At 39.6% G+C, this 12,397-nt stretch overlaps 1 protein-coding gene and 1 long non-coding RNA gene across 3 annotated transcripts in view; one reads left to right on the forward strand and one right to left on the reverse strand.

Moving 5' to 3' along the window:
• The window catches only part of TAF1B (TATA-box binding protein associated factor, RNA polymerase I subunit B), a 45,499-nt gene that overhangs the window by 135 nt on the left and 32,967 nt on the right, over nt 1-12,397 (forward strand). The window contains exons 1-7 of one of the 2 annotated variants that reach the window (XM_039715696.1): nt 7-449; nt 562-660; nt 1,131-1,218; nt 2,994-3,091; nt 3,393-3,488; nt 4,099-4,231; nt 7,483-7,639. In XM_039715696.1, coding sequence (XP_039571630.1) covers nt 3,086-3,091; nt 3,393-3,488; nt 4,099-4,231; nt 7,483-7,639 — 392 coding nt within the window. In that variant the 5' untranslated portion in view covers nt 7-449; nt 562-660; nt 1,131-1,218; nt 2,994-3,085. Of the gene's footprint in view, nt 1-6; nt 450-561; nt 661-1,130; nt 1,219-2,993; nt 3,092-3,392; nt 3,489-4,098; nt 4,232-7,482; nt 7,640-12,397 lie in introns of those variants that run through there. The other variant, XM_039715695.1, reaches the window with a different exon arrangement.
• LOC120505312 lies at nt 7,497-10,331 on the reverse strand. Its single transcript, XR_005628202.1, has 2 exons — nt 10,201-10,331; nt 7,497-7,845 (listed from the first exon to the last, which is right to left on the reverse strand). It is a non-coding gene; the product is annotated as an uncharacterized LOC120505312 (long non-coding RNA).

The following is a 12,397-nucleotide window of genomic DNA, read 5'->3' on the forward strand; positions in this document are numbered from 1 at the left end:
CCGGTCCTGCCCTGCCCCTCGGCGCTGGCCGCGCTCGGTCCCGGCCGGGGATGTGCCGCCGGCCGCCCTCAGCCGGGCCTGGCGGAGCTGCCTCTCCCCAGCACGCACGTGGGCGTTTCTGGAACCACTCGGTTTTAGTCTGTCGGTTTCCCTCTTCTCTCCCTCTCCGGTTTCTCCGGGAAGCACCGTCTCCTGCGGGCTTTCTCCCACCGCGTGTGTTTGGTTGCAGCTCTAGAAATCTGTTTTTCTTTTCGCCTCCCACTCGAGTTTGTGTCTCCTTTTTAATTTCTGGCGGGTGGCTGCATTTAAAGCCCCGCCACGTGCGTGCGAGGCGTGGATCGGCATCGCTGCTGTTCTGGGCTCACACACGCGGCCGCTGGCGCTTGGCAGCCGCAGTTAGGAGTGCAGAGCTACCTGCCCTTGTTACCCGCCAGGGCTAACACAAAGGGGTACATCCTCTCCTCTAGAAATAACCTCAGAAGCTGTGCAGTAGCATTAGCAATAATGCCATTTGTTTTATTTAAGTAATTGTGAGAGTCTTCTGGCTTTTTTTTCTTTCAGAGAGATTTTAATGAGCGCTGTGCTCAGTGTTCAGAAGTGAACTGGGGTCTCACTGATGGAGGCAGATTTTATTGTAGATCTTGCCACAACGTTACTGAGGTAAAAAGATGAGTTACTGCCTTGGAAAAGGTTTATTGTGATTGTTTCTTGACTTTATATAAGAAAATTACCAATTTTTCTTCGGCATTGAGGGCATTTCCTTTTTCATGCTTTAGCTGACACTATTTAAAACTAATGTTCCTTAAAATCACAACATTTGGAACGAGCCATCTTGGCCTGCTGTGTTGCTGTAGCAGTGTCAGTGTGCTCTCTAGGTGCCTTAGAAGCTTTGTTTGGCTATTGCTGCCTTTTGTGCAGTCCAAATCTAGGCAAACCCTGGTGCATGTCACCTGTGTGTCCATGATAGTAATTGTCTATTTTTGAAATTTCTGAATGAAAAGTTCAGACTGTCTCATCTCCTGTTAGTTTAGGAAATTTGAGTGAATTCCTCCATTATGTTTTATGATGGGATAATCTGTGCAAGTTAGACCTGGCTCTTTTTTTTGCTAAGTTGTGTTCCTCTTTTGCAGAGAACTAGAGAAGTTGTAAACACTGATTTTATTACTAATTCAAGAGTCCAAACAATCTCCAAAGGTTTAAAAAAGCAGGAGAAAACTGGTATGTATGAGTTTCTGTCTGTATTTTGCAAAAGGGTGGCTGTTCAGCCACTGTTCACCTAGGCCTTTATGTCTTTGGTGGAGAACAAAAGCAGATAGGCAAGAAAGACTGTAGGAGTGGGAACAAAAAGCACCTCCCTGATGCTGTCACAGCCTTCACAGATCACATTTGGTGGCTTCCTGAGCCACAGATGACCTCTGGTGATCCCAGTGGTGGGAGATTTTTGATTGAATGGAGCTGTGTGCTGCTGCTGCTTTGACTTCTGGAGCAAATACTCACTGAAGCTACTGGAGGCATGCATGCAGGTGTGGTGATGCTTTGTTCCTTCCTGTGATGGCTATCACAAAACCAGAGAGGCTGTTTGTCTTGGCAGGTGAGATGTGATGGTGGTCCAGCTCGAGGTGTCACCTGGCCTGTGTCACCTGGCCCTGCAGCTTACACACAAACTGCACAGGAGAGGCTCCATGCAGGTCCAGCAGCTGGACCAGTGCTGCATCTTTCATCCAGAGGCACTTTTTTACTTTTAATTTCATGAATATTCAGAAGAGCAGTGGTCATTACGTAGGAGGATCTGGGCCATGAGGATGTAGTGGTAAAGCTGCTGCTTTAATCTGCTTTAACCAATAGCAGGGATGTGTGTGTTCTGTGTTGGCTGGACACATCTCGTACTGTTGTGGCCACTTTCAGAAAACAAAGCTGCATTCAAATGCCAAATAAAGCAAGGGGTTATGTTTCTCTCTGATAAGGTCATCTACCTTTGCTCTGCTGCAGAAGCAGTGGTTTGCTACATTCCTTCAAAAAGAGCAGTTGTGTGGAAGTGAAGGGAGGTGTAAAAAGGACCCTCCCACTTTTCCTTATCCTGTATTGCTTCTAAAGTCTGGACCACTGTGCTTTTCATTTATCCTGTTGAGATCATTAACCAACCCCAGGCTTCTTAAGAAAGAAATCCTTATCTTCACAATGCAGTCATGTTACACTGTACTCCATGGATGTATAGGAGTAGCTGTGTCTCTTAGCTCACTGGTTAGCAGTTAAGAGCAGCATCATAAAGCAGGGCAGAAGCTTTGGGCAGATAATGTCAAAGATGGTGAGATGCAAGGTGTGTTTTGGAACAAAAATAGTGAAGAACAAGTGTGGAAGGAATGAAGAGGGAGTTGAGAAATGCAGAGAAAATTTCTAAAACCAAAAGCCTGAAAAAAAGGTTAGTAGTGAATTTAGAGAGGTAAGGGTGAAAAGTAATTGTAATGCAGCATGAAGAAATAGTGAGTAGATTGGAGCAGGCCCACTCCCTGTGAAATTCATGTTGTGCTAGGAGTTGTTAGAAGTTGGGATATTCTTTTATTTAAACATGTATGATTCTGTGGGAGAGAATGGTAAAGCACCAAAGTGGTATTGGTTGTTTTTTGCCTGACTCACTACTGTAATGTTCCAGTTTTCTGTGTCAGGGGTGGGAAAGGAATGTTCATATTTCATTTTTAATGGCAGGTTCTTGGTTATTTTTAAACTGGTAATTTAACAATGCTCTGTTCAATTACAAATGCCACACTAGACATTATAATGAATTATATTATTCTTGGGAAATGTGTGAAGTTCTTGCTCAGTAACTTTTCTTCTCGTTTAAGGCTGTGAACAAATGGAAGTTAATGGAGTGTTCAGTGTAGCTGGTTTATGCACTAGGGTCTGAAATTATTAAATAGAAATATGGGGATAAGTGTGCATAAGATTAGAGAAACCCAAAATAGTACAAACAAACATAGCCCCTTTTTTTCCCTTAGATGGAGGCTGTGAATGGTATATTTGTGAAGGCTTTCAGCTTGTGCTCAAGAAACAAGTGGAAGCTCTAGAAGCATTAGGAGTATGTCCACAAATGAAGGTATGTAGATGTCAGTGTGAATTGTACACTCTGTGTGTGTGTGTTACAGAAAATGGGATTTTAAAATATTTTAATTTTTAAAGTGAATCACACAAGTCCCTGTTTAAAATCATTGAGCATATGAAATAAAAATTTGTTTCTCTGGTAATTTTAAAACATATTTGATAAATCACAGTTAATAAAATTAGAGATGAAATATTATTCAGATTCCTGAATTAGAAATTACACTCTGTTCTCTCAGCAATTAATGATCTTGTAAACATTGTACCATTTGCCATCCTTTTTTTTTTTTTTTAATCAGGATGAAATTCTGTGCAATTTTTGGAGGTGTTACCTTCAGAAGAGCAAACAGGCATATTGCAAGAGACCAGCTGGGGAAACTGCCAAAGCATTATCAGTAAGTGGAAGCTCAAATTCCCTGAGATGTTTGGTATCTTTTTAAAAGCAACAACAGAAATCTTTGTTTAGGCAACATATCTTGCTGGTAATAATGTCACCTCAGTATGAAGGAGATCATATAGACAGGCTTGCACGTGTCCATTTTATTGGGTTTTGGAGGGTTTTTTTGAGTCTATTTCAAGAGATTAATATTTCTGTGACTATTTGGAACTGCTTATTTAAAAGTTTTGCTTTGTCTTGACATAGATAATCATTAAATACATATAACAGTGCAAAATGTATCATCAGCTACCATCCTTTCCTGCCTGCTCTCTTGAAGTTACTCATTTGATCAAGCTTTGATTCTGTGTGTTGCCAACTTTCTGGTCATTGTAGCAGATTGAAAGGTAGTCACTAGAAGTTTTTTCATGCTGAGAAATCCTTGAAAAATACTTGAAATACTTACTTTTATTTTTTTTCCCCTTACTGGTGATTTGTGGAGTAAAATGTTAACAGTTTGGGTTTTAACTTTTGCTGTTAATTTTGCATCTGTCATGCTTTACATGGTTTGTTAAGATCAAAACTGTAACTAAGAGTAGCTAATGCAAACATTTATTTACAAACCCCAGGTGTGTGAGAGCAGTACTGATGTGGACAGTGATCCAGAGAGACCCAGCCTTCTGCACTTGCTGTCTCTCTCTGAAAGTGAGGGGGATCTGCAGACTGACTGCAGCTTTGCCTCATCCGTGAGCAAGGTCTCAGGTAGGAGCAGTGAGCTGAACTAGCTGAAAACCAGTTTTTCTGTAGTTTTAAAATATAAATAGATTTAAAGTGGATTTGTGTTCAGTGAATTGGAGGAACTGGTTGGAAGTTGTAAAGATTTCAGTCTTGTTTGACACTGTACTACTTTATATTCTGCCAGAAATAGAATATTTCCTCCTCCAACCCCCACCCAAGGAGATAAAAGTTGAACAGGACCTGGAAATACAGTGGGAAATGCAGGAGGAAGTTCTGGTTTATAGCAAGTTTGCTCCGTGCCTCCTGTTTGGAGTGGGAAAAAATTGCTGTTGTATTTGCCAAGCTAGATGTTCACAAACACAGCAGCTTTGAACCATATTTAACCAATTTTTTGAACTGTATTTAACCAATAGCAGAGCTGTCTATCATGACTTTGATGTTAAAACACATAAATTTGTTCTTTAAGGGGATGTATTTTTTTCTATCCCATACATATATTTAGCTTTTTCATTTTTTTCTTTACATTATTTTGGTATTTCTGTATCTTTTGTTTCCACAGTCTTTTTACTGCTTTCCCAATGACCCTTCTATGAAAAATCATATTTTAGCATTCCACCAGTTTCTCTTTTCTGCTTACAATAGCACCAGGAAAATACCTACAGACTGCTGAACTTCTTCATTAAAATGTCGTAGAGAATTGGAGTGTTAGGTTCTGCTGGGCAAGTGTAATGCCAGACAATGCTGCAATGCCTGATACTGGAAATGCATTGCAGGGCACATCTGAAAGCTTTTGCTTGTGTTTTAGACTTATGATTGTTTCTTTCTTGCTTTATTCTTTGCTTGCTTTTTTCTTCTTTATCTGTGTCTGTGTTTCTTATGCATGCAGTGTCCTTATGGCATGTTTCTGTTCTTCTGTGATATTGCCTCTCTGCCCTCAGAAGAATGAAATCTTGTTTTTTCCAGCTTTTCTCTTTCTTTTGTAAAGTCTAGAAGTGGTAATAGAGTGAGAAATTTGATCAGCAGCAATTAGAAAACTCCAGACAGAATGGGGAGGGAGGGGAAAAGGTATAAAAATGGTGATGCAAATTTTTTAAAATACTGTGCTAGAACCTTTCATCCTTATATATTAAAATGACAACATTTTGAGGTAAAGAGTCACTGTATGTTTGTGCATGTAGAATCTTGGATGTTACACAAATATAATACAAAAAGGAAAGAATTGAGTGAAGAATTTCTAGTGAAAGTATTCCCTTGAATTTTCTTCTCCTTTTTAATGTTTAGGGTAATTCCTTTCTTCCTCAGTACTTGTGCCTTTTATAGGTCTGCTGCTTAAAATTGTAGAACAGTAAGGTAGTCCTGAGTAGGCCATAATTTATTATCTTGGTTAGTTGTTTCAGAGATTGAATTCAGCTTCCGGAAGTCATCAATTTCACTAAAATCACTTGAAATAAGTTAAGAGTTCAGTGATACTTGAAGTGAATTTCAGTGAAATCAGACAAACATAGAAATAGTTTTGTCTATTGAAATTTAACATAAATAAGTGTGTTCTAGTCTTTTGTAAACTCTTGTGAAGATTCATAAATATTTTCTTTGGGGTCGTTTCTGCTGAGCTGTTATTGCTACAGACTAGAAACCTGAAACACCCTTCTTTCCTAAGAGGCTTGTCCAGACAGCATTTGGTTTTTTGTTGGCTTTTTTTTGTTATTTTTGTGTGGGGTTAATAGCAATTTCCACTGAGCATAGCACTGAGATATTGCTAGAGAAGCCTATAAAACTCTTAAATTATTAGCTGCGTGTAACTGTGTGTTGTCATGCCATGCATAAGCTGGAAGAAATAAAAGGAAATTGTGTGCCATCATTAAGGCCACAAATATAATGAGGATTATTTTAAATAAATTGAGCTGAATGTGAAATTAACAACGAAGCTTCAGTCACGAAGCTGCCTTAGAGCGCAACAAGTATCCATGTGAAAGGTGAAGCAGTCGACTCCAGGGATTAAAGCCGTGTTCCTGCCCTCCTCGCCTGCCGCAGCTGGGCGTGCTGGGGTGCTGTGCTCTGCACCAGGGTTCGGGCGGCTCTGGGAGCCTGTGCCGTGCCCGTGCCGTGCCCGTGCCGTGCCGTGCCCGTGCCCATGCCGTGCCCGGGCCGGGCCGGGCCGTGCCGTGCCGTGCCGTGCCGGGCTGAGCCTGTCCCGTGCCGTGCCCGGGCCGTGCCGTGCCGGGCCGTGCCCGTGCCGTGCCCGTGCCGTGCCGGGCCGTGCCGTGCCCGTTCCCGTGCCGTGCCCGTGCCCGTGCCCGTGCCCGTGCCGGGCCGTGCCGTGCCCGTGCCCGGTAGGTGGCGAGCTCTCGCCATTCCTGGCTGAACGGGTGAACAGTTTGTGGGGAAGTGAGGAAAATCTCTGCAGAGTCAATGCTGACATTTTGTGCCAGTGTGCTTTAAATACGTTTTCCTTCATCCTGGCTGGGTCATGATGTAACTTACAGACTTACAGATTTTTTTAATTTTTTTTTTTTTAATCCTCTTTTCCTGAACTCACAGGTTTCACTCCTGGAAAGGTTCCAAACTCATAAATCACTCTGCTAAACAAAATTTTCACTTTTCTCTGTTTATCTTAGTTTTTAGTCATTCACCTGAGTAAGGAAGTAGAGAGGTTTGGATGTTAATTTAATTGGGGTTTTTTTTCCCACCCTCTTCACCATTTCCTACATTCTTGTTCTAAAGTTATTTCTTGAACACTGAATTTATATACATATTTTTAAAAATAACTTTGTTTCTATAATTAGAGATTATAGGACAGATGGATTCAGGGAAGACTTTCAACATCAGTGACATTTCTGCAATGTAAATTACTTTTTCATTAAAGTCCTGTCTATGTTGAAGTTTAATGTTTTAATCCCAAACTCAGAGGCATTGATTTAAATACATCAAATTTTCCCTTGTTTCCTCACAGTTCCTTTATCTCTCAAATGGAATACAGTATTTCTGGCTCATAAGTACTATTAGTTATATGTTATATGAGAGTTAATGTCCTAGTCAAGTGGAATAGCATTTTGTGAAAAAGGTTCTCATCTCATATTGTGGTAGATTAATAAATTGGGGTTAAACTGTTTCATAGAAAAGCACACAAACAAGCAAAAAATTCTAGGTAATGATTTCAAAATGTTAGTAGTTGCTGACCAAGTCTTGTATGTTCCTTTATCTTGTTTTTTGTACGCGTGGTTCATGTGTCTATCATATAAATTGCTTTTTTTCTTTTCTTTTAACAAAAACCCAAGAAAGCACCTCTGTGTACTCTGGATCAGTAGATGGCAGCTTGTATTTAATGAAGAACCAAAAGGAGAAACTGAGGATGACGATGCCAATGACACTTTCATTTTGTTACATGGCATTACTCTGGATGAGAGAACCAATTACACTGTCCGAGCTCTTAAGGTATGAGTAGTCTCTAGTGAAGAATTGTTGCTTTTATAAGTAAGGATAATTTTTTCAAAAATAGCTCTGTACTATTGCCCTCATATGAATTTGCTCAGTAATAATGAGGAATTCTTTATATTTAGTTGTCTTTTCCTTTCCTCATAACCATTTGTGCAGCTGCTGTTGGAGGACATTCTCTGTTGATTGCAATGAATTTCAAAGACCTGTAAGAAAGAAGTGTTTGAAGTTAGAGAAGTTTTTTATCCTTCTTCTTCAGAAATTCTTAAACTTGCTGGAGGTGTATATGGCTACACTTCTGTGATATTTGCTGTTGTCAGCATGTCAGAATTAAATGAGTAAACATTCTCCAGGACTTACATCAGCGTCATCATGCAAACAATACCAGCAGTATACAGTGATCTGAAATGTAGCAAAGTAACCTCATGCAGTGGAGTTGAAATTAATATAAGAAGATCATTTTGTCTTCATATCTTTGTATCTGTAATTATCAGAGTTGAGAATAATACCTTTTAATATGGTAGAAATAAATTGTTCTAATAATAGGGTTTGATGTTAAATGGAGACTGTCAGGCTACTGCTGACAATGCAGCTCCCTTCTCTCCCCTACAACAAGGCCAAGAACACTTTCCTTATGGACTTTACTTCAGGAATGAAAAATAATTCATCAACTCTTTTGTTGGCAATAAATATTTTAAATCAGGCTGAAATAAGTTCAGAATTCCTAGATTTTCCTTGGAAAACCTTTCGTTTTCTGATACCCTTCCTTAACAACTGTTTAAATACTGGGTATTTCTAAACAGTTCATGAAAAAATATTACTTGGCCAAAATATAAGGAATAGAATATATTACATATAGAATAGAATAAATACATTGGCAAACCAAATTGAAAGCTCAGACAGAATAAGTGAAAAACTGATTTAAAATTCAGTGCTTTAATTGTTATTTTTCAAATATGTAACCTGTGAGTTTAAAGGCAAGGCAGTGGGTACATTGTCCCCCACCTGTGCTGCTTACAGCTGGTGTAGCTGCTGAAAGTGTGATGAATGCAAGGGGCTTTTTCCCCCAGAGCCTGATGTTCCCTGGTAGCCTCTCTCCTCTGGTGTTCCAGGTTCCACCTGTGCTTTTCTAGCTTTGTACAGGCTTTCCAAGAAGGATGGATATTCAAGGATCTTTTTTGCAAGTACTTTCCAAAAGGGGAGTTTTTTGTCTTGAAGTACAGTAGTTACTATTAGATAATCAATTGCTGTGCAAAACAGTTTAACAGTTTGATTTTACTTTAGGGATGGCTGTTGCCTTCATTGATCAGAATTGCACAAACCACTGCATATTTGCATAACTGGATATGCTATTGCATAAAAGGTGCTTGTAAAATTTTTTTAAATGCTATAATATTCAGAATTCAAACTAATACCCTGCAATACAAAAGTATTTATGGAGTAGATTAAGAAATAGTAGAACTCAAAAGTAGTGCTCAGTAACAAGATTTTTACTGGCTACATTCTTCCTTTGGAAATTCTGTACAAGTCAGAACTACCATAACATACTCTGTAGTTTTGTGAATGATTAGCAAATAAATAATCTAAAACCTGTCTGATAATGTTTGTATACGGCAAAAATCCAGTTAATAAATTACAATTTCTGGGACAGAACAACTGGTTCACACTAAAGAATTATTAGTTACCCCCCATTCTCTTTGGAGAGAAAAATTAGTAATTAAATATATATACTTTGGTTATTGTATCTTGGAAACTGTCTCTGGAAGCATTGTTGGCTCATACCAGGCAAAGACATGTTCACATGTTTCTGTCTTAGTACAATGGTGTGGTTGGAAGAAAACCCAACCAAACAACAGCTGTTGAAGTCAGCTGTCAAGAGGGAAGATAGATACTTTTGTTTGCATATGAATGGTAAGTTATTGTATTTGGCACTTTAAAAATTGGAGACTGCAAAAAAGATCCTGGAAAAAGAACCTGGAGACTATCCTTTGGACTAATATCTTTAAGAGATGATTGCACTTAAATGGATTTAGAGAAAACATGAAAGCAGTAAAAAGGTTGGAAAAAGATTTTAAAAAATCAAGTAGCAAATAAAGCACAGGCATAATCTAAAACTAATAATTGGAAATTGAAATAAGATTATTTGAATGAGAAGATGTAATTAGATACAATTTATGTGTGTAAGACTGTGTAAATCACAATGATTCAGTAACTTTAAATGCACTGAATATACGAACTGGATTAAGTACAGAAAGTGAAGTTTAAAAGAATGTTATTTGTATTGCAAAGTTTTACCATGATATGATAGTTATATAAGATTGTAATTATGTTATCATGCTTCCCTCCCTACCCTTAAGGTCTTGTCCTTTCAACAAGTTTGATGAAGAAGTAGAAAGAATTTTAAATTGCATGAACTACCATAAAATATTGTTTTCTGACTTCTGAATATTTAAGTTTAAAAAATCAGACAATGTTCACATTTTTGCATGCATTAAGATACAAAATAACGACAGACTGAAGATGAAAACTATGCAGAGAAAGCATTAAGTATTCAGCATTACCTTTTAAGTCTTTGTAGGCAAATTGTTTTATTTAAACCAGATGAATTAGAGTTCTGTTTAAAGTTCTGCCTTGTTTTTTCCTCAGTTTGGTTTTCTCTGTACCCTGAAGTCAGCTGACTACCACTCCTCCCTTGTGATACATGCTTAGGCACTACGGTCGGGCAATCTGCCAGCTTTTAAAGGATTTACAACACCAAAAATATACTCCTCCTTGCTACTTGACACACTTAGCAGAAAAACACTACAATTACCTCCTCTGACAGGAACATTTTGGTTTAAAAATAACACTTTCAACAGCATTCTACTCATGTCTGTGCTACACATTAAATCCTTTTCCATTGCGAATAGTCTTACAATGTTCCATATGACATATATTATTCATCTAAATAATAAAATAGTTGGGTTTTGGGAAAAGTTTCAAGATGCTAGACTTTTGAGATTCTGAGAAATAATGCCTTTCAAATGAGGTTATACCTAGTTGTGCTGGCAAGACTAAACTTATAATCAGTTTGTGGCATTACTGTGGCTTTAACAAATGCATCACTTCCTTCTAGCATGATGAGGACCTAGGATTTTTTTCATACTTGGGCCTTATTAGTGTATGTTGCTGCTGTAATTAAAAGAACATGGACTGTGTACTGCATCTGCCAGTCAAGTTTTCAAGCACCTCCCTGATGGAACATAGTCCCTCAGGTGTTTTGGCCATCTGTCTGTTAAATGAAAGGTTTGGAGGAACAGCAGACAAAAGAAACTGTTCTGAAGTGTTATTCCAAATCTGGACTTCTGGATTTAGTGTTAAAACTTGCATCATCAGCACATTCTATTCACAACAGCATTTTTGTGCTGTATTTTTAGAGTGTAAAAACAACTTTTAACCTGAGAGGAAAGAACATTCTTTTTTTTCTGGAGACATTAATTTTAAGCTAGAAAAGATATTACTTTTAAACAGTTGCAGTTCTTTGACTTGGTACAGCCAAATTAGTGAGAACTTTTTCTTTTTTTTTAAATGTTCTGGTGGATACTGCTTGTATCTTGCAGTGTAAGGGTGAAGTTCCAGCATCAATTTAAGATGCTCCAAGTTTTTGTTGCTGTGGTCTTGCATAAACATTCCTGTTTTTCTCTTGCCATGGATACTAGCATTCATGCGGTTTATGGTTTATTAGGTGAAAGAAGTAGATCTACAGAAGATAAATTTTGTAAAAGAAAGGTTCACTGGACATTTTAGTGCAGGGTGGTGTGCTGCACTGCTGTCCCTTTCTGCCTTGTGCTGGCAGCAATGTTCCTTCAGCCATCTGAGTCTGTTGGAGTGAAACCCTGAAGAGACTAATTCCCAATCTGATCCTCTGGGAAGTCACACAAGTGCTTTTGTCAGCAGGGAGGAGTGTGCAGCAGGGGACTGAAGGAGGGAGGGATTTCCCATTTCAGAGGCCCAAGCTGGGAGGGTGGTTTGGCTACATCACCACTACGCCACACCCGAAACAAGGTCCTGATTCTGTCCTCTTCCAGCTGCTGCTCTGCTGGCTCAGGCGTTTGCTGCTCTCAGTGCCTTGGTTCCAGCCTTCATATCTGACAGCTAATGGTGTGATTGTGCCTCAGCGTGTGTCAGCCAAAGCTTATCATCAGCTGAGCCAGTGATGCATCACTGTTGCTGAAAGGGGAAGGTCCTGCTTCCCTTTTTTCTCTACTCCTGCCTGTGTGGTGCACCCCCTTCCCTCTGGCCACTGTTTCACTTGTGGGGCCATCTGTGAGCCTCTTCACAGTTTGTTAGATGATGAAAGAAGCCTTGCTGGCAGTAGGGTAACAGGTGGTTTTCTGCTGCTGTTGTGATTTACATTTGGGGAAGAGATGAGCAGCAGCAGCTCACGGCTGGTTCACCAGGAGAGAGGTCCTGCTAGCTGTGTTGAGCTTTAATCTGGCTCAATCAACTTAGTGAAACCATATCTGAAGCTTATGTTCCTCAGTTAGTGGGTGGCTGAAAGGAGCTAAGGGACAGATGTGCCAGCTGCTCAGCAGGCCAGGTGGGGTGGTGACAACCAGCAGTGGGGGCTGCTTTGGAGAGCAGCCTCACAGGAACCCCGTGCACATCTCCACTCAGGGTGGGCAAATGCTGTTTCTGCTGGTTCAGGAAAGCTACTGAAATGATCATTGTGCAATTTGATTAGAAAGGACTGTGCACCACCTGTTACTTGTTAGTCTT

Source organism: Passer montanus, unplaced genomic scaffold (assembly GCF_014805655.1).
Source record: "Passer montanus isolate IOZ18808 unplaced genomic scaffold, ASM1480565v1 scaffold34, whole genome shotgun sequence".
NCBI classification, from domain to species: Eukaryota; Metazoa; Chordata; class Aves; order Passeriformes; family Passeridae; genus Passer; species Passer montanus.